This window comes from Megalobrama amblycephala, linkage group LG17 (assembly GCF_018812025.1).
Source record: "Megalobrama amblycephala isolate DHTTF-2021 linkage group LG17, ASM1881202v1, whole genome shotgun sequence".
NCBI classification, from domain to species: domain Eukaryota; kingdom Metazoa; phylum Chordata; class Actinopteri; order Cypriniformes; family Xenocyprididae; genus Megalobrama; species Megalobrama amblycephala.
The window spans coordinates 10,742,312-10,764,922 of record NC_063060.1 but is presented as its reverse complement, the minus strand read 5'-3'; the positions used below and the strand labels follow the sequence as shown (position 1 = coordinate 10,764,922).

Below are 22,611 nucleotides of genomic sequence, written 5' to 3'. Positions count from 1 at the left end.
ATCAGTTTCTTTTAGCAATAGCAAAGGTAAAGTCTTTACAAATCAATACTAAATCGCTGTTTAGCATTAAAATGTACGATACTTGCAAGATGCCTTTAGGCTGAAGAGCGTCGGATCTGCAGGATGAGGATAACTCTTGAAGTTATCATCTGAAGTTGTTGCCAGTCTGTTGGGTGATGAGCACATGGCTGGGTGTTGTAGGCCAGGGGCCTACCAGCCTTGCGGCCGGGCCTAGAGAGGCCGGCCGCAAGGAGATTTGTTCGGTCCAGAAGCAAGGAAGAAGAAGAAGAGGGAGTGGCACTGTTCGCTGGTTTTTAACCTCTGGTCAAAGTCACACCTCTCAGTTGTTGACCGGACCAATGAAGATGTTGTAATTCTGGGTGGCAACACCCCTCCTGTCAGGGCTTTTACAACCCAGAAAGATTAACAAGCTGAGTTCTTGAATCAGAACTATTAAATATTCTTTTAATACTGATGTGTTGCACAGGTATGGATGTACCGCATACACAAACATTTAAATCTTCCCGCTACGAACGTATAGACACTAAACATGGCATGATTGAAGTTACCGTGCAGGTCATAACATTTAACAATCATCAAACATGTAAATACAATGAGTACAATACAACATCAGTAATAATGGATACCATTCCTGAGAAGGATTCATTTATAGCACAGTCTGTCTATACATTAATGCCATAGAGTCTGTGTTCTGTGTGGAAAATGAAGGGAAGATGCAGATTTTCTGTGTCTCTACTCTGTTCTCCATGCGGCAACCACATTCCTCAGCGCAATAAACTTGTAACTGAAAACTTCCCGGGGGATGGGGACAGACTCCAGAGTGAGCTTAAAACTATTGGTTAACTAACCAATAATTGTGTCTGATTTGCCTCAGTCATTACACAACTGTAAAACATTTTGCAAAACACAGTTCTCTAAATTAGAAATTAAAATGCCATACCTATGTACTAAATACCAATCCAGTGCTCTCATGTGAAAACACTTCATTTTCACTTAGAAATCATAGTCAGTAAAATACACAAATGACAATACAATGTTTCAAGAAATAAATAAATCCTCCTTGCATTTCTGTTTGCTTTTGCATGTTGTGTGTTCTGAGAAAGTTTAATGAAAAGGAGCTACAGTATAAATTCAGAAATGGCATAAGCAATTATCAAGAACTTTCATTTTACACATATTTTTGAGTAACTAAACCAGGGGTGGGGAACGTTGATCCTGGAGGGCCACTGTCTTGGAGAGTTTAGCGCCAGCTCTAATTAAACACACCTGACCTGAAGCTAATCAAGGTCTTCAGGATTACTAAAGTTACAGGCAGGTGAGTGTTTTTTAGGGTTGGCGCTAAACTCTGCAGGACAATGGCCCTCCAGGATCAGCGTTCCCCACCCCTGAAATATATACCTTTATAAAGAGGCAAGTAAATGCTTCATGTTTAGCAACAAATGAAGGAAAAAAAAATATTTTCATATATTTCATTTTCATATAATAAATGTATATATATTCATATAGTTTCATTTTCATATACTAATCGCTACTATGTTAATGTTATGTAGTTCCAAACGTAGGTTCGGGAGGAACTTAAACATTCAGTCCTGTCAATCACTATTACGAGGGTATATAAGCAGCAGTCACTGTGTCATCCCAGTGCAATTCTTCCAGCATCCCTCCTCCTCCCCATCTCCTCCTTTATTTCTCTTATTCTCCCTCTATGCAATACTGTTATAGGGTGGTTTAACTTGGAGCTCAAGCCAAGCCTCAGGTTCGAGCCTCCTTCGAGGACAGCAAGCCAAGTTTGTTTTACCATTAACCATTCAGACTGAATGGGCAGGTGAACTTGTGATATATAAGGGCATAAAGCTCCTTCTTCCCTCAAACTCAGAGACTCGTACAACATGCGCACAAACTGATCAAGATTTAAATTAAATGATTGTAGGGGTTTTTATCACTGTTAGATTCCCGTCAGTTCTCTCTGGATCTAAACACTGTGAATAAACATGCCGAATGCTCATTCTGGCACAATTATAAAGAGACTGAACTCCCTGTAATCTCCAGCTCCTCTAGAATAGGAGTGTATGTGGATCACAGAGCAGGAATTCTGTCCTTCTACAGCATCTCTGACACAATGACCCTCATCCACAGAGTCCAGACCACATTCACTCAACCGCTCTATCCTGGGTTTATCAGGGCTCGTCAGTGAAACTTTATCATCTTATACAATAGATCTCTACAAATAACATTGTCATTATCATAGTGAGATAATATGGAGTATTTTATTTGCTAATCAAGTATTTACAGGGGCTAGAAACCCTTGTTATTAGCGACACCAGTGGCCGTTAAGTGTTTGCACTCGTGCACATGTACGTACAAGAGGCTGAACATTAGCCTGGATGCCAGCCGAACTTAGCCCCGCCCACAACATTTTGAGGTCGGGGAGTTCGGTCTGGACTCGATCCGTAGAGGATTAATTATGCCCGAACAGAAACTGTTCGGACCAATCACATTGTCAGGGCGATGATTGACAGATTATCACCAGAAACTTAACCAGCCACGTCATCAAAGAGCGCTTGGGGAGTGTGATTGACAAGCGATCTAACCAATCAGAACGCCGCAATCGCCATTTTGTCCGACAAAGCAGTCAGGAGTTAGAAGATTAACCTCGGTGGAGTTAAACTTGAAAAATTGTGCATATTGACGTCTTTCCGAGTTTGAAACAACATTCATTCTCATGTTCATTCATGTTTATTTGATGCTATAAATGGACTAGTAGGAAGAGATGATCGGTTCACGAGCCTCTTGAGCTGAGGCGCTACAGCAATCTGTCACGGTCATGGTCACAACCCATTAAAGAGCCACAAAACGGTTTTTATTGTTTGAATTTTTTTAATAACTACACAGTTTGAAAGCTGGGACTTTGTTTAATATCATAACTATCCTGCTCTGTCTCGTCTGTCGATGTGTTGTCAGTTTCCTCTTTGCTCCGCGATGTATTTTCCACTCTGTGTGGCGTGACAGCGCCACGGCTTGTCGGACAAAGCAACAGTAACTAAGGGGGGCGGGTCTTTGCGAAAGGTCAATTAGTTTACAACAATGATGGCTGTTGAAGAACTGAGATGTGTAGGTTCCGCCATCGCGTCCGTTATAGAAGATATCGACAGCGCATTAATTTTAAAAAAGGAACAGAGGACCGCGATCAAGGCATTTGTCGATGGGAAAGATGTCTTTGCCGTCCATCCTACGGGATTCGGCAAAAGTTTGATTTATCAGCTGGCCCCGATGGTCGCTAAGAAGAGTTCTGTTGACAACTATGTGTCGCTCAACATACGTCACTTACTCTGTAGCTCTGATTGGTTGTAGGTCTATCCAATTGAGGTCTTTCCTGGATCGGTTGAAATACGCCCCCATAATCAAAGCCCAATGGAGGCAGTATCAGACTCATATTCGAACTAGAATTGAGTATGACCATGTCAGGCTAGCTGAACAAGATTCAAGGCCCCAAAACTCACGGCGAAGATTTGTTTTTGCTTAGTGGTAAAAAGATGTTTGAAATGCCTTTGCAGCGATGTACTGTTAAAGAATATCCCGATGCCTTTCATGCTGCTGAGTGTTTGCTAAATGCCGATTGCATTTAGATGAATATGCAAATATGTGCTGCGCGCTTTCATCTCAACAACAAAATAAATGCACAACAAAATAACAGTGCTGAGAAAACAACAGTTAAGAAAGCATTTGATCGTAGCGATGTGGATACGTTTTTACCAGGTCTGAAATTCACCGGCATCAGATGATGAAGTAATTAAATGAAGTGATGAAGTGATTATTACACTGTTATGAGAGTTTAAGTATAACTGAGACTATAGACTATATAGATCTGGCTATGTGAGACTATAGTTTAAATGAATCCCTTTTCTTTGCATGACACATTGACATTACAGTAGAATATCTCAGCATTATCCTGAACATTGTGTAAGCATTTATTTCATGTGTCATAGAACAGAAGAGAGGATCTCAGGAGTGTGCGTAAATGTCATACTATTTTTTTCTGGCAAAAACCTCCCAAGTCCTTCACATAAAAATCAGTCTACAGGCTTACATAGACAATCTAGGAAGTCAGGGAAGGTCTCATTCTTTTGAGTTTTGGGAATAAAAAAAGTGATTCATTCTTGCAAATTCTTACATATATAGCCCCTTAAATTTTTAAAAATTGTAACTCCTGTAAAGGCACGTCATATATTATTAGAACTTATCCCAGGCTTCTTAATCATACTATTCTACTTGGTAATCATGATATTCTGTATTTACACAATAACTAAATCTGAGTGAAAATCTGAGAAAAATATTTTTTCATGTTAACGACAAATAATATCAGTTCACTTTATGTAATTACATTTATGTTTTTGTCTCATATTGTTTTTTAATATATTTGGGTTATTCAGATATTGCAGTATCATTCTCTGCTTTTGCTTTGTAAATCTGCTTTTTATTACATGCAATGTGAAAAATTAATAAATGTGAATATCCAAACACTGTTTTTGTCCTCATCGAAGCAAATTAAGTCAGCATGATTAAACAAATAGAGTTAATTGAAATTAGTAGTGACTCTGGGCAAATATTAAATTTTTAATTTGAAATATTCTCATGCCAGTTGCAGTTCATGTGAGTTCAGTGGTTCTATCTTAATATTATAAAGAGAGTGATGCGCGGGTTGATCCAAAACGGTTACAAGTCATCCAAAAATATTTTTAATGATATTCGGGTCGCGGTCGGTCGGGTCGTTTGAAATAAAGATGCCAATTAAACTTTTGTAATTTTCTGTTTTACTTACTAAAGGTTTCAGTTTTACTTTCATGGGTATTTGTGAACATTATGGATATTGCAGCCTCAGTCTTTGGCTTAGCCTACCTGTTTTTGTTCGTCTAAAATGCGTTAATAAATACTTTAACAACATATTCTATCCCTGCATTTTGTGCTTGTGAGAGCTTCAATTGGGCATTCACGTGGCGAAATAGCCTAAGCCTACTAATACAAGTGGGAAATCCTTATTTACCTTTTGAATGTTGAGCGTTATTAACTTTTGAATAAATGCTGACGCGGGACAAAATGCCCAATTTCCCAACACGTTGAACTGAGCAATGAAATTGTACCATTTTACTTTTAAACGCATATAGCGTAATTTATGTATTTTCTGAGAGGGGGCGGGATTTTTGTTGGGAAAGTCGGGGGAGAGATGCACACTTCGATTAGACTGGATAAACACATGCAGCATAATTGTTAAGAAAATGAAACGAAATAAATGAATAAATCAAGCCTTTGTTACATAACACTAGGCTATATCATACAACATTCAGAAAAAGAACAGTTTGCGCTCCTAAGGGCTTTCACACTTTTCCAAAAGTGGGCCTTCTCTCAGTTGACCTGCTGATTAATTCTTCAAGCAGGGTCGAAACCATAGACTGTAAAAAAATATGGACGTAGTGTCCGTGACGTCACCCATAGAGTTCTGAATAGCAGTTTTGACGCGCAAATGAGGCCGCGGCCATCTTAGCTGCACATGACCGCACGTCACTCACGGATAACTGAAAATGGGCAAAGAGGCGGGACGAAGTTGGAGCCCATGCGACTTGTTGCTGAAACCACGCCCGCCCTAGCTATCTATCTTAGATACTATCTAAAATATTAATAAAGATAGCAATATCATTAGAAAGTACTAAAGGATTTCTGTCAATCTACGGTGATTTTTTTATGATAACGTTATAGATGCTCCAACACCAGTAGGCTAATTAATTTGTGTGGGGTGTGCAAATAACACAAATCAAATGGGATTTCATACCTTTAAAATGAAATAGAGATCGCGAGATGAATCCAATCCGTGGCACTTGGGTAAAATATATATATATATATATATATATATATATATATATATATATATATATATATATGTACCACCAGATGTATATCTCTCAAATGTTCTCTCAAACTAATGAGCACGTATCCAAAGTATAATTTTTCAAAATAGTGCAGCAGTTTTAGTTATATCCAAGCAGTGCTGTCGGAGTTGTATATCCTCCTGGTATTGTCATTGTAGTAAATCTCAGGAACAAAACTTTTAGCCAATGCCACGACGATCCAACAACGTGTGTTCCGCATGCGAGCACATGTACACAGACTGACATCTGTCTCGAGTATGCAGCAAGCCATATATTGTATAAAATAATACAGAAAAAAGCACAAATACGACTGAGATGCCAAATTCAGCGGCTGAAATGAGCTGCTGAGGTAACATGACGGCTCACAGACAGCAGCGGCATACCTGTCACTCAAGTGACCACGCCCTTAATTATGCAGAACTTTAAGGCTTAATATAATTTAAACGGATGAGCTATAAAAAAATTCACCCCCCTCAGAGTTGTCATGAAGGGCAAATTCGCAGTATAGACCAAAACCACAATATGAACCAGACTGTAAACATGTTTTTTTCTGCTGTAAACTTGGCTAATTTAACATGATGGTCAATGAGATTCTGCTCACTTCTGCACCCTGTCCCTAGCGGCCAGTCGATGAATTGCAGTTTAATTCACTTCCGTATTGGCTTCACGAGAAACAGGGGGAGGTTGTCGCTTGATCAAAACATAAACATCGCATTCATCAATAATATGCATCTAGACAGCTGAAATGGAAAATGATGGGCCGCCTCAAGAACTGCCTGCTCTCGCCGCTGCACCTCTGAAAAAAAAAATGCGGGTCAGGAAGCGGGTCGGGTACAATATTTTCCTTTTTTTTTTTTGCGGTCCGAGTTGCGGGCGGGTTAGTTGAAAACGTCGGTCGGGTGCGGGTTGTTTATACATTGACCCGCGCATCACTGGAGGGTGAGTAATTAATTATTTAAATTTTTGGGTAAACTAACCCTATAAAGCTTTGAATTTTTAAGGGAGCTTTGAATTACAGCGCCACATAATGGTCTGGCATGTATACTACATCGTTTTGAGTCGTTTCAGCGGTTTCGTGTGGATGCAGATATTTTTTGAGACGAGGAAAAAAAAGAAGATCGGTTTAGGGCAGCGGTTCCCAAACTGGGGTATGTGAACAAAATGCAGAGTAGTTCATTTAATTCTACCTTAAAATAATATTAAAATCAAACATGTATTTCTAAATGCCAAAATGTCGTAAATCCAGTACATTTAATCAAATTACCTCATCATTTGCAGTCAAAAATGACTGTATCCACAGAAGCAGCATGGATATGTTAGATTGCGTGCCGAATCTGCTGCCTTAAATCGCGCTAAATTACTGCCGTTCTCGACAATGCACCTTTGTAAAAGTGGGGATTTAACACTCGCATGAAGGACAAATATAGACACAGATAGTGGATTGATATCGATTTAGTCTCGAACTTTCTTCGATACAAAAACATAGCCTACCTTGTGTGAGTTCTTGTATATTGATAACGAGCAAGAATGCAATTGTTCCCAAATATCCACATGACTGCAAACGTGACATTATTATACAACAGGTCAAAAAATATAACATACATTTTAAACACAGCAGTGGACTATTTACTGTATTTTACAATGAAATAATGCTTTTAACGAAAACCACAGCAGAACTACAACACACGTCTGTGTTTCGCGAACAATTCTGCGGCTTTGAACGAATCGTGAGAGTCAATGATTCACAGCCACTTGCTTCGTTACTGAATGAATGACTCGATGACTCACTCATAAAAACAGTGACTTGCTGCCACCTGCTGGCGGTTTTAGTTTAATATTTAAAAGTTTTACTTAGTTTTACCATCATTGCATATTTCTCTATTGAACATTTTTTATTTAAAATATTATTTATTTTATAAAATTATTCATTTAGGTAAAAAAAAAAATGCACTGGAAAATCAATTTAGAGGAGGGCAAATATTGTCCCTTAATGGTAAAGGTGTGACTGCAGTTGAAATGGAAGAGAGGGGGTACGCAGTAGGATGGTGATCCCTTCAGGGGGTACTCCAAGCAAAAAAGTTTGGGAACCACTGGTTTAGGGTAAGCTCCGGCTTTGTGTGGACGTAGCCTACGTCTAGTTGGACGCTTAAACATTTTGAAGTCAGACGCCTCAGACGCGCGTAAAATTCGCTCAATTCGCGCGTCTAAACAAAGTGTGTTCAGACGCGAATTCGCGTCATAGGAGGGGCTTTCATCTCTTTCTGCACAGATCCTCTGAATAAACACGTAATCTCGTCAGTTGGAAACCTGTAGCGGCAATTTAACTCGGTTATGCCGGCCGGCTTTTGCTAGCTAGAAGGTGGGCTAGTATCAACGGCTAAAATCATGCAAAAAGTTGTACAACTAACCAGATTTCCGATTTTTTCGCTTATTCTCTTCCAGGCAAGGTCCTTTTTATTCCTGTCTCGATAAAAATATATATCATAGAGCTCAGGGTGGCCTCACACAGCGACTATTATCTATTATATATATATTATCTTTGTCTGGTATATATCTTTGTTCTGGTCTCCACCGCTGATCACGTCATAAACACGTTACTACCAAAGCAGAGTCCCTGATTGGTGAACGCGCCGCGAATTTACGCCAAAGTTCAGATTTTTCAACTCGGGCGTTTGGGCGTCAGACGCTCAATTCGCGCGTCAGCCGCGTGAACGCTCAATTCGCGCCGCGCCATTCGCGCGTCAACGGCCGATTCGCGCCGCAGGACACCTAGACGCGCGTTTACATTGACTTAACATGTAAATCAGACGCCCCAGACGCGTTCGGTGTGAACGCAGCATAAGAGTGTCGAAAACACCATCTTGTGGCAGGTAAAATTTATAGCAGTCATATACACTATTGCACTACTGTTTTATCCATTCATCACAAATAAAAGCCTGACAACGCTAAATGTGTTAAATTTTCTGATAATATAATTCACATATTAAAGTGTGACAATAAATTGAATTTAATAATAATAATACCAAGTTGTTTGAGGCAAGTAAATGGTGCTCTAATTATTTTATGGTTTTTACTGATTATATGGCAGAATATATGATAAAATAATATATAAATAGTACATGGACGAGCTTCCATAAACCAGTAGAGTGGTCTGGATTCAAACATGCAGAATCGCAAAGTGAAGCATTCACACGACGTGACTGGACAAAAAGTGAAGATTCGTTTTTCGTTGATCACGTGTTTCTCTGAAAACAATATGCGCTGCGTAGCTACTCGATACAAGCTTCAGTGTCATAAATAACATCACTACAGTCCATCCTCCAGCCCTTTTTTCATTGTGAGACTGACACAGAGTTGGTGTTCATTTTCATCTGCAGTACAATACAGATGAGTCACACCGTTTTGTAAGCTATACGTCGCTTAAACAATAGCAAACATTTTAATTACATGAGAAAACAAAACCCTTTTCTCTGTAATGAAAGTTTTCTGGTTTCCTTCGCATAGTGTAGATACGCAGCTGTACATATCTGTGCATACATGCAGGGAAATGGCAGAAGCTAAAATTTCAGTCGCTTGGGATCAGTTCAGCTGTTCCATACATCTATTGAATCTAATGAGGTAAGCCACAAAATAACATGTTTTGTCTTAGTTACATATTTTTACCATGCAATAGTTAGTAATGGATCCTTGAAAGGGACTTTGGTCACACCTACAAACACACCTGTTTTGCACACGTCTCAAAACAGGAAACATTTCTCAGTTGAGAGAAATTGAAACTTAAGTGTTGTTCAGCAGTTGTTTAGCTGTGTGTGTGTGTGTTCGTGCAGTGAAATGGCAGAATCCCGTATTTCAGTAGCCGAAGATCAGTTCAGCTGTTCAATCTGTCTGGATCTACTGAAGGATCCAGTGACCATACCCTGTGGACACAGTTACTGCATGAGCTGTATTACAGACTACTGGAATCAAGATGATGAGGATGAAGTTTACAGCTGCCCTGAGTGCAGACAGACCTTCACTCCAAGACCTGCTTTAAACAAGAATGTGATGCTGGCTGAAATGGTTGGGAAATTGAAGCAGACTAAACAGTCTCGTCCTGCTTTCAGTTATGCTGGACCTGGAGATGTGGGGTGTGACTTCTGTACTGGAAGGAAACGCAAAGCTGTAAAGTCCTGTCTGATGTGTCTGGAATCTTACTGTCAAAGTCACTTTAAGTGTCATGAAGAATCTCCTTTAAGGAAACGACACAAAGTGACTGATGCCACTGGACGACTGCAGGAGATGATCTGCCCTCAACACAACAGACTGCTCGAGGTTTTTTGTCGTATGGACCAGAGATGTATTTGTTTGATGTGTGTGATGGATGAACACAAAAATCACGATACTGTTCCAGCTGAAGCAGAGAGGACAGAGAAACAGGTATGAACTGAAAACACATATAAACAGTGCTAATTCTTGCAGTCATCAGAATCAGAATAACTCATTATGCCAGATATTATGCAGTTAATGATGTCATTATCATGCAACAATATTAATGTTGATATTAATATTAAGGTAGTTGCAATATCCAGAAACCATTCAAGCAAAACAAAATTTTCTCCTCTAGAAACAGGTTGGAGAGATACAAGGAAAATTCCAGCATAGAGTCAAGAGAGACAGAAAGAGCTTCAGGAGCTCAGAGAGGCTGTGGAGACTCACAAGGTGAGTTGTTTAATCACTGAGGAGCACAGTGGTGCCTCACTTTTCCATCCCATTGAATGGCCTGAATGTCTTTGTGTCCTAACAGCGTTCTGCAGAGGAAGCAGTGAAAGTCAGTGAGAAGATCTTTACTAAACTGATCCAGTCCATCAAGAAAAGTCGCTCTGAGGTGACACGGATGATCAGAAATCAGGAAAAGGCTGCAGTGGGTCGAGCTAAAGAACGACTGGAGCAAATGGAGCAAGAGATTGATGATCTGTGGAGGAGAGACGCTGAGCTGGAGCAGCTTTCACAGACAGATGATCACATTCATTTCATACAGGTAACAGATCTGAATAATAATACTGCTGTCATAAACAACATCTCTCCTAATTTGACTGTGATGACTATTATCTAAGCCACTAAAATAATAATACATATATCTGTTAGATCCATTTGCTTTACCAGATCCTGTCAGAAGATATGTTTTGTCTGGTATTCTAAATAAAAACCAGTTCAAGTTTTGTCTGATACCAGTTAACACTATATATTATTATACCAACACAAAGGCAAGGGAGATTTACTGCTTCACAACATCACATGCACACAGGTTGCTTTTAAAGGATGTAGGATTTTTGGATTAAAATATCCAAAAACCACTAGAACAGTGTTATATATTTTGTTGACTTGTGTACTTATATTATCCCAGATTTTTCCAAGAATGTTTAAATCCAGAGAAATAAGCAATTTTTAACCAGGACATGGGCTGTGTCCGTGCGTCACCTATCAATGAAATCATACCAGCATTACCCTTGGTTTCCGGTTTTATTTTGTAGAAACCATGGAAACACTAAAGATGCTTTAATATATTACATGTTTTATTAGACAAGAGAACAAGTTTTGATACATTTATAGACAGAAAAATAATTATTGATGTTACATAGTCTTTATTTTTTTGCCAGTACCATGCTTTACCATGCCTCAGAGAAAAACACTATTTTGTCAAGTAGCTAACATAGCATAGCAAGACATCCAGCATTTACTAATATGATATTCTAAAATAAATCTATCTTACTGCAGTGTGTCTCAAACAAGTGTCTCACAGCAGCCGCCGAGCGAACGCACAGAGTATCTTTATAACATAATTTTCAACATGCTCATATGTATCTAATATGATAAACAGTGCTGTGCTACCTCATATGCTTTTGTTGAGTATTATATTCTTTTCCATCTCACTGTTCAGACAGGCAACAGAATTAATATTTTTTTCTGTCAGACTGAAGTTTTAAAAAACATGTTAATTTTTAAACTTTTTTTTAGTAACAGTCGCATGTCTTTTAAATTGCACTTCTTTTTCAAATTTACATTTAAAGCAGATTCTTTCTTACCTAGTTGCTGGAAAGTGTGTATATCATGTAAGTGTAAATTACTCAAATAGCATGGGAATAAAGAGCCCCCATGAGAACATGATTATAATTAAAGTAGGCAATGTTTTTCATAAACATTGCTGGTTGAAAGTTTATTTACTATGAAAGCTTGTTTTTGCCACCGAAAAAAAGAAAAGAAAAGGTAATTGCGACTTTTTATCACGTAATTGCAAGTTTACATCTTGTAATTCCAAATTATCTATTAATTGTTTTATTCCGTGGCAGAAACAAGCTTCCACACTTTACAACCTGATAGAAATCAATAATTAAAGTGGTCTAAATATATATCTTCTGTGAAAGTCTGAGGACCATAAAATGTTTGTCTATTGCATTCAGACCGAATGCAGGATGTCCTACCTGCCTGTCAACCTATGTATTTGCATACCTCTGCGCAGTAACAGTTCTGGCATATTTGGTGCTCTAGGTGAAATAAGACATGTCAAAAAAATCCAAATGCAGAATTTATTAAATGAATGCCATAGTAACTCAAAACTATTTATAAATTAGGTGGGTAGGGGAGTATAATTAATTTCTTTGTTTGAAGGTGTGTATAGTTTTTACCTGTATTTAGGTGTTTTTTTGTTTTTTTATAACATATATAACATTTGACAGTGGTAGTGAGTAGTCATTACAAAATATACAGATTAATTTGGAAAAAGTAAGTGCAATAAATATCTAGGAAGGAGGACGCTGCTAATGAAGTTTTTGTGTCTTTTTATCTATTAATATTTCTGTATATTTATTCTCTCTAGAGCTTCCAGTCTCTCTCTGAACCTCTGGAATCCACAGATGTATCCAGCTTTACTGTCAGTTCTGTCCTCTCTTATGACAATGTGAGACAACCCGTCTCTCAACTGAAAGAAAAACTGGAGAAGTGCTGTAAAGAAGAGATGAAAAAAATATCTGGTCAAGGTAAAGTGACAGTAACAGTTACTTCAGAAATGAGTTACATTATGTAACAAGGAGCAAGATGCTTGAGCATGGTAAAAATAAATATGTTAGTCTAGCACAGTACACATAGCAAGTTTTTTTTTTTTTTTTTAAATAGAAAAAATAGATAGAATAGAAATGGAATAGAATAGCAATATTAATGGGTCAAGTGTTTTTGGTTGTTTCTTGAAAATGTAAAAGTAAAGGTCCATGAAATAATAATAGTAAGTTATATAATGCCTTTCTGCAGACTCAAGGACACTTTACAACCATTTATCCATAAACATGACAGCAGAAATAAGGATAGGCATACATATACTGTAGATTGTGTGTGTGTGTGTGTGTGTGTTCTCTATACACACAAAAAGATCAGGAGACAGGAAATTAGAAAAACACAGGGTGAAAAGTGTTTTCAGAGGCTTTGAAATCTGTAATGATGAGAGGTTGCGATGTACATTTGGGGTGGGGTGGGGTGGGGTGGGGTGGGGGTGGGGGCGCGCAATCAAAAGTAGATCTGTTTTATCAGTGTTTAGTTCTTGGTCATTCATGCATTTATTTCATCAATGCAGGCTGATATGATATCTCTAGGGAAAGGAGCAGTGCATTTGAAACTAATGTATAACTGTATGTAATCTGCATAGAAATGAAAGTTAAAGCCACGACGATGAATAATGTAACCTAAAGGAATCATGTAAATGATGAAAAGTAAAGGCCCAAGAACAGATCTTTGAGGAACACCATGCAAGACAGGGGCAGTAGTGGACTTAGCCTGATGAATAAATACAAAGTACTGATGGTCCAACAAGTAACACATAAACCAGAACAAAACAGTTCCAGAAATGCCAAGAGCAGAGAGTCGTGTGATGAGAATGGTGTGAGAAATGGTGTCAAATGCAGAAGAAATGTCAAGGAGAATTGAGATGCAGACTGAGCCTGAATCAGCAGCCATGAGAAGATCGTTCACCACCCAAAGAAGAGCTGTCTCAGTACAGTGGTAAGTGCAGAAGCCTGATTAGATTGGTTCATAGAGGCTGTAGGATGACAAATAGTTATGGAACTGAAAGTGATAGCACCACAAGGCACTGTTCACTTGCAGAATGCAAGCTTCTGGGGGGCTCATAAGTCTTAAGTAATGAGTTTTATATCTATTCTAACTACGTATATGTGTTTATTTTCTTAGTAACAAACAACAACATCATTTCCAGTAATGAAACCAGGGCTTTGGAGGCATTACAGTGTAAGACACTATGAACACACACACTTGCATATATGTTTCACGGGACTCTCAATAAGCATAATTGTGTTGAGCTAATCAAATTTTCTATCCTCTAGTCTAACCCAACCAAACGCCTAACAAAAAATGCCCATCAGGGGGCGCCAAGGACTAAACAAAAAGGCTACCTTGGTTCCAAATGTTGGAACTTTTTAATTCATGCAATCACCACAAAATTGAATCAGATGCAGCTCACATATAGAGGAACATCACCAAAAAAAAGAATGATCCCAACTACCTTATTTCCTTGATGAGATATTGCATGTCAAATTAGAAATATGTAAAATAGAAATATGTACAATTTACCTTTCATTAGCAGTTTCCCAGCATGAGACTGTCCAAGTTTTTTATTTTTTTTTATTTTAAAAATTTAAAAAGTTTTCTATCAAACAGTACCAACCTTTTGACTCTCCTTGCTACAGATTTGGAGTTATGAGTCATTATTTTTATGCATGTCAGAAAACATTGTTATTATTATTATTATTATTATTTTATTATTATATATATATATATTTTTTAAAATGCCTACCTTTGTTCCAAATGCTGTAACTTGTGATTACTTCATGCTATCACCACAAAATTTGAATCAGATGCAGCTCACATAGAGGAACATCACCAAATTTTAAAAAAGAATTATCCCCCTACCTTATTTCCTTCATGACATATTGCATGTCAAATTAGAAAGGGAAATTTAACATCTTTCTAATTTGACATGCAATATCTCATAAAGGCAATAAGGCAGGGGTATAATTCTTTTTTGGTGATGTTCCTCTATATGTTAGCTGCATCTGATTCAAATTTTGTGGTGATGTATTTATATAACTCAAATAACTCAAGGCAGTTACAATTTACACAATATATGTTTATTTGTGAACTAATGTTCTGCTTTTCTTTTTAATAGTCTTCCCTCTATCTGACGATGATTCAGACCAGTGATTCTTTCATACTGTGAACTAAGAGCCGAATTCCGAATCAACACTCAGGACCCTAAAGCGGAGGATCTGCCGTTTGGGACACCACTCAGTCTAGACAACCCCAGCTAAATACTTCATGGCCATGCAAGCTTGAAACAGATGATCCTAGCTAAAGGAAGATTGTTGTCAACGATATAGGTTAACCCAAGACTAATGGTCAAAAGCACAAGACATTGTGACTCGCACGAAGAACACCACAAAGATAACACCAGAGGTTGTTTGATCCCCGAAACATAGATACAGAACAGACCTTCTTCTTTTTAAAGACCATTGAATGACCTCCAATCACGGGTTTGAAATCTACAGGTTTGATTTCTACAGTTTGAAATACAGAAAAACCACAGAGACTGTTTTTTAATAAAAAAGGCATCATACCATTCCAAAACGATGCTAGATGGACTTATAATCAAACATCGTTTAAATGCTGTGCATAATTCTATATCATGTCTACAACCTATATGTGTGACTATTATGCTTGGATCACACATAATTCATGCAATTGTTATAACTATTCAATGATTTAATGGTGTTTGATTATAATGTTTGATTTCAGTGTGAATGTCATCTGACTTTAATTATTCTTTAAGTCAAATCTGTGTAAAATGTATTGTATTCTTATTACAGAAATCACATCAAAACTGTACTCTCTGCTAAGAGCGGGAAGGCTAGGAGATCATCAGACAACATGTAATTTATGTGAGAGGAGGAGAAACAGCCACCACTGAACCAAAGACAATATCTAAAGCCAAGGACACACTTAATGATTGTAAGGCTGATTATGAATGTAAACTGATACTTATGACTGATCGTGCTCAAACGCGTCCAGTCAGAGCCAGTTGCGTTCAGTCTGCGATTACAGTCGGTGTTCAAATTCCATGTGTAAGTATTTAAACCTGCTTCAGTCGCAGGAAACAATTGCTGTGTGTTGAGCACAGTCTTAGAATGTTTTAGCTAGTCGTTAAATGTGTGCCTGGCTTAATTGGTCAGAACTCTTCAAAGAGGCTGGACAGACACCTCAGGTTAAAAGCATCAGACGAGTAGACAAGTAGACAGATCAAAAAACAGCAGAAAATTGGTTAAAAGTTTAATTCAAGCCATCTAACTACTCTAGTCTCATCTACTTTTCTTTCCTTTCCTTAGTTCTTTTCTTTCTGTTGAGTCTTGTGTTCTAAGTGAAGTTTTGCCGTAAAGCCCACATCAAACTTCAGTTCATCCACGAGACTTTGCAATCATCCGCCAACACACCAACGTGATTGACCGCCCAAGACATCAGTCCAGACATGACGATACATTAGTTTTATTTGTTAGAATCACCAATAATGTCTCATTATGAATTTAAAGTCTTAAACTGCTGATCTGGTTACCTTGCTAATAAATAGTGTTTTCACTATAGTTTGGATATTAATATCCGCTACAGAGTGGATAGTTAAAGCCTGTTCAAGGGAACACTGGACGACTCATTTGTTCGGCCGTAAAATAAGTGATTCATTCAAAATATCCTATAAATGAATTAATAATTCCATTTAAGCTAAACTGACGTTTTCCCTTACAACATGAAATCAAGAGGTAGGATTTATCGTACAAACCAATCATAACCGTCATATCCAATCATAGAGCGATGGAGGCATTGCTTCCTCTCACATGACTTTCCACCATTCATTCTCAATTACCCTCCCATCAAACTCTTCGCACACTTTGGGGGGTCTGTCAAAAAGCAATAAGCTCAGGGGAGGCAAGCCTCCCGCTGTAAGTTTACCTGCAGGTGTCACTGTTGGACAGTTTTACTTGATGAAAAATGATTTGACTTTTACACTTTTTTTTTAATGTCACATTTTGTAATCTTTGTATTTTTTAAATATATATAAAACTGAACTGTATTTATGTTTGTAGTTTTTTTTTAATTGCTTACACTCTAAAAGTGGTCTTTGATGCCCACTCAGTGAAGCCATTCACTTATATATCTAATATTCAAACCATTAAAAAACTGCACCCAATGACCATATGAAAACACTTTGTAGTAGTTAGCCTACTTTGAGTATTTCCATTTTATATAACTTTACACATTTATTAATAGTAAATTAATAATTAATACATTTAAGATCATCGTTTGCAGCGAACAATATATTTTAGACCTAATGGAGTAATAGTAATAATATCTAGGTCTGAATTGAAATAAATATATTGTACGTTTTAATGGATCACGCTACAAACATAATGATCTTAAAATACATGATGCATTGCTGTGTCCGTTATCGCATAATTCACACTTTTGGACACTATTGCTTTAACTGACATATATTTATTGTCCAACATTCCCAATTTTTCTGATGCATGTCCTTAATTTAATTTCATATGTTGGTATTAATTCAGTATTTATAATGCTAATACTAGATCTTTTAAAGATTTTTAACCCAAACTGACTGGGTTTCTAGAGAGCAAAGGTTTTGTGAAAAAAGTGGAAGATTTAAACACAAAGTCTGTAAAATAAACTGTAAAAAGGATTTGATGATCACTAGTGATAGTATTTTATTCTGTGTTGTCATCATTCGGGTTGGATTTCAGCTTTTTTTTTTTTTTTTTTTTTTAACAAAGCAGCTGATATTACCATAGAAACTAGTGGACTGCCAACTCGCTTTCACCCCAAAATGGTGGAAACGCAGGGCGGCTGCTGGGTGCCAGTGTTGCATTGGAACGTTCTATTGAGTGTTTTTACTACATTTGTGTTATTCAGATATTGCAGTATCATTCATTCACTGCTTTTGCTTTATGAATCTGCTTTTTATTACATGCAGTGTGAAATATTAATAAATGTGAGTATCCAAATACTGTTTTTGCCCTCATCGAAAATAATTAAGTCAGCATTATTAAACAAATATAGTTAATAGAAAATACTAGTGACTAATATTTACCTTCAATTTGAAATAGTCTATTGAAAGATGGCACCGTTTATATTCCCACTTTGAATAGTATTCATTTAAACTGTCATAGCAATAGTAATAGTTAACAGTTGTTCTGGGCTATCTTTTATGTGTTTTTAAAGCTTTTTAAATCAATAACATTAATCAATGGAAGCCACATGAAAAACACATTTTAATGTGGACAGTTTGCTTAGTTTAAAAAAAATTTCACTGATTCATTTAGGCCATCCCTACTGTTCCTAGACCTTAACAGAAAAATCTAAAAGGCTATGTATATTATGTATATGTACCATGTAAACCATGATGCTTGATGTTCAATGTTCAGAGATGTTTGTCAATGTTATTTGCATAGTGTACTCCCACTCTGAAATCCCTATTTAAACCACAAACACATTCACTCTGGAGCAAAGTTAAGAAATTTTACTTTGATCATACACTTTTTGACTTCTGTATTCATTTTCAATCATTTTTAAAAAGTGTCATATCAGATTATTGTCCCAGAAAGCTTTCAGTCAGACAAGACGCAGAATGGCTCAGTTTTTATCAACCTGCTTCTTAGTGTTGATATCAGCGCAACTGGTGAGTATCTCATACTTAGGCCTATATTACTGTGATCTATTGTTTTAAAAGTCTTGTAACTACATGTGTATTGTGCTCATATACACATATTTTTTTTTTTATAGGTCAAATCATCTGGTGTGTTTGAGTTGAAGATTCACTCTTTCACAACCTCCAGCAGCAGTGTGTGTAAACAGTCCAGAGACTGTCAGATTTCTTTCCGTGTTTGCCTGAACTACACGGAGGATGTCATATCATATAGGCTGGCATGTTCAAATGGCAGTGGACTGACAGGAACATTCACAGACCAGAGCTCCATTTCCACTAGTGCACTGATAACTTTGCCCTTTAACTTAAAGTGGCTGGTGAGTAGCTCAAAATGACTGAACATTGAAAAATATTCATTTAACAGATATAGCATAGACTTTGCATAAGCATACACAAAAAAATGTCCTAAAATAATAACATATTTTTCAGTAACGCTTAAAAAAAGATCCAGGGGGCAGGGTTGGATCTAGATCCAACTCCTCCCACATATCCCTTAACCTACCCGTCTCCGCCCCCTGGATCTCTAGAGGTCCCTGGCTACTGGAGAGGTCAGAGTCCTTGTTTATTCAGTCAGAAGACTTTGAGCCGCGTTTTGCCAGTAAATAATTTCGCAGGTTCTCAAGGCAGCCCTTATGGGAATCAGATGTGAGAACGCTGAGTACACTATGTTGCTACCATTAAAGGGTTAGTTCACCCAAAAGTGAAAATAATGTAATTTATTACTCACCCTCATGCCGTTCCACACCCGTAAAACCTTCGTTAATCTTCGTAACACAAATTAAGATATTTTAGTTGAAATCCGATGAAATCCAAACTGTCAGCGGCTGAAATCACGTGACTTTGGTGTTCCGAACAGCAGATTCGATACACTGATTCATTGTGCTCCGAAGCTTCCTGAAGCATTGTTTTGAAATCGGCCATCACTTTATAAGTCGTTATTTTGGTTTTTTTTGGCGCACCAAAAATATTCTCGTCGCTTTATAATATTAATATTGAACCACTGTACTCACATGAACCGATTTAAATATGAAGAGTTTCGTTGTAAAACGAGATAACTCCGTTTTTAACATTTTTGTCAAAACGTTTATTATTATGTTATCATGTTATTATTTTGTTTTATGGTGCTACTTAGCTGTATTTTTTAAGTTATGAAGGTTTAAATCAAAACAAACCAACTGCAGTTGAATTGATATTAATTGGAATGCACAACCAAAAAACAAGATTTTTGAAAAATTAAAAAAACAGAGTTATCTCGTTTTGCAATGAAACTCTTCATATGTTTAGTACCTTTATGGATCTTGAGAGAGGAAATGTCATTGCTCCCATCGGATTTCAACAAAAATATCTTAATTTGTGTTCCGAAGATTAACAAAGATCTTACGGGTGTGGAACGGCATGAGGGTGAGTAATAAATGACAGAATTTTCATTTTTGGGTGAACTAACCCTTTAACATCAAAATACCAGCGTAAAGTAGATTCGAAATAAAGCCTCGTGAAGCTTTTAAAGGATTAGTTCACTTCAGAATGAAAATTTCCTGATAATTTACTCCCCCCCACATCATTAAAGATGTTCGTGCCTTTCTTTCTTCAGTCGAAAAGAAATTAAGGTTTTTGAGTAAAACATTCCAGGATTTTCCTCCATATAGCCTAGTGGACTTTAATGTTGTACAGCGGGTTGAAGGTCCAAAATTCAGATTCAGTGCTGCTTCAAAGAGCTCTACACGATCCCAGCTGATGAATAAGAGTATTATCTAGAGAAACGATCGTTCATTGATGATGCATTTTTGCTCAACTGTCCCAACGCGACTGATGACTGATGGAGCATTCTATTTCTGATGAACTCCACGCGCTTGCGCTACATTCTGACAACTGATTTGGAACGTTTTCTTTGAGTGTGACACTACAGCGGTTGCTCAGTGTAGCACAGTGTTACAAAATCACTACTGTGATTACAGGGAACTGTCTCAGTGATAATTGAAGCATGGAATACAGAGTCCTCCAATGATCCATCAACAGGTATGTCCCTTCATTTTTATTTATTTATTACACAATTTATTTATTTCATAGACCAGTGTTTAATAATCCACTTATTGTATTTCAGAGGATCTAAAGAGTATGATTAGCTGCTTCACCACCAAAAGAAATCTTACTATTGGTGAGAAATGGTCCCAGGATGTGCATCTTGGAGAGCAAAGTAAACTACGTTTTTCTTACCGCGTAGTGTGCGTTGAATTCTACTATGGCGATGACTGCTCTTATTTCTGCCGTCCACGGGATGACCCGTTCGGTCACTTTGACTGTGATGCCTCTGGAAATAGAATTTGCTTGCCTGAATGGAAAGGCGAATATTGTGCAGAACGTAAGTGCTTTTTGTTTGTTCTTTATTAAAGAGATAGTTCACCCAAAAAATTTAAATTATCCTATGATTTACTCACCCTCAAGCCATCCTATGTGACTATCTTCTTTCAGATGACCACAATCGGAGTTATATTAAATTTTATAAGGGTAGTTTGGAGTCCAAAAAAGTGCATCCATCCATTATAAACCATATCTACAGGATATCTACGGCTCCAGGGGCTTAATAAAGGTCTTCTCAAGTGAAACAATACATTTTTGTAGGAAAAATACCCATATTTAAATCTTTATAAACTAAAATATCTGGCAGATGGCCAGCGCAAATCAACTTACGGCGGAAAAATAACCTCTGACATGACATATTGAAGAACGCGGAAGCGCAGAGCACAGAGCAAAACAAAACACCAGTCACAAATTAGAAGTCTAAAACGAGAATTTTTTAAAGAGAAATGTCAGAGGATTTTGATATAAAACGCATCGCTTTGCTTCAGAAGGCCTTTATTAATCTTTAAACTTTAATACTAACACTTTTTTTGGACTACAAAATCAAGAGCCCCATTCACTACCATTATAAAGCTTGGAAGAGCCAGGATATTTTTTTATATATAAAAATATATCTCTGATAGCGTGTGTGTATATGTATGAATGTATATATATACAGCCAATATGTTGTATTTTAGCCACTTAGTAAAATGATGTACATGATTATAATTATGCAATAACAATGAATAACATCAAATATAAATATTGCTGAATATGATGCACAGTCATTCTAATTTCCTCATTCCTCTCCCTCTCGTTTTTAACAGCTATCTGCTCATCCGGCTGTAGTGAGCACGGTTATTGTGAGGCCCCCGGTCAGTGCAAGTGCCTGTACGGTTGGCGGGGCCCCCTCTGTAACGAGTGCATACCCTACCCAGGGTGCGTACATGGAACTTGCAATCAAGCCTGGCAGTGCAATTGTAAGGAGGGATGGGGTGGCCTATTGTGTGACAAGGATAAAAATGTCTGAATTCAGAAATTCAGTATTTTTCTGGTTACATGTTTTCATTTATAATAGGCTATATGGGGAATAAAAACTGAAAAAAAAAAAGTAATCCTTTCTTTGATTATGATGTCCTGTTAACAATAGACTGTGTTTGTGGCAAAATGTGACATTTCTTTACATTTATTCAATATTATGAGCATATTTTTAGGGCCAGTGTGATATGAAGGGGACATTTCAACTGAAACTGTGATCTGAATACAGAGATGAGTCAGACTCATGCCCATCACACCCAAGCTGTTTTATGCTATCATGACCCCTGCTGGTAGGTTTTGGAATTACATCTGGCTGAGAATATTTCAGTTTCTGTCCCCACTTCTACTTTGACGCTTCAAAAAGTTCATAAAGAGATTGTAAAACTAATCCATATGAATCGAGTGATTTAGTCCAAATTTTCTGAGGAGACATAATCGCTTTATATGATGAACAGATTTAATCATGCTTGCTTGATTTCATTCTCGTGTTTA

The 22,611-nt window shown here is 37.4% G+C and overlaps 1 protein-coding gene and 1 pseudogene across 2 annotated transcripts in view; both read left to right on the top strand.

The window, feature by feature from the left end:
- LOC125250020 (delta-like protein C) overlaps nucleotides 1-22,507 on the top strand; it is a 50,857-nt gene extending 28,350 nt beyond the window's left edge. Inside the window, exons 1-5 of one of the 2 annotated variants that reach the window (XM_048162311.1) lie at nucleotides 18,529-18,717; nucleotides 18,822-19,061; nucleotides 20,700-20,760; nucleotides 20,846-21,103; nucleotides 21,909-22,507. In XM_048162311.1, the coding sequence (XP_048018268.1) occupies nucleotides 18,667-18,717; nucleotides 18,822-19,061; nucleotides 20,700-20,760; nucleotides 20,846-21,103; nucleotides 21,909-22,111 (813 nt within the window). In that variant the 5' untranslated portion in view covers nucleotides 18,529-18,666 and the 3' untranslated portion in view covers nucleotides 22,112-22,507. Of the gene's footprint in view, nucleotides 1-18,528; nucleotides 18,718-18,821; nucleotides 19,062-20,699; nucleotides 20,761-20,845; nucleotides 21,104-21,908 lie in introns of those variants that run through there. The other variant, XM_048162312.1, reaches the window with a different exon arrangement.
- On the top strand, nucleotides 9,336-17,097 carry LOC125250018 (annotated as a pseudogene).
- Nucleotides 22,508-22,611: the final 104 nt, after the last annotated feature.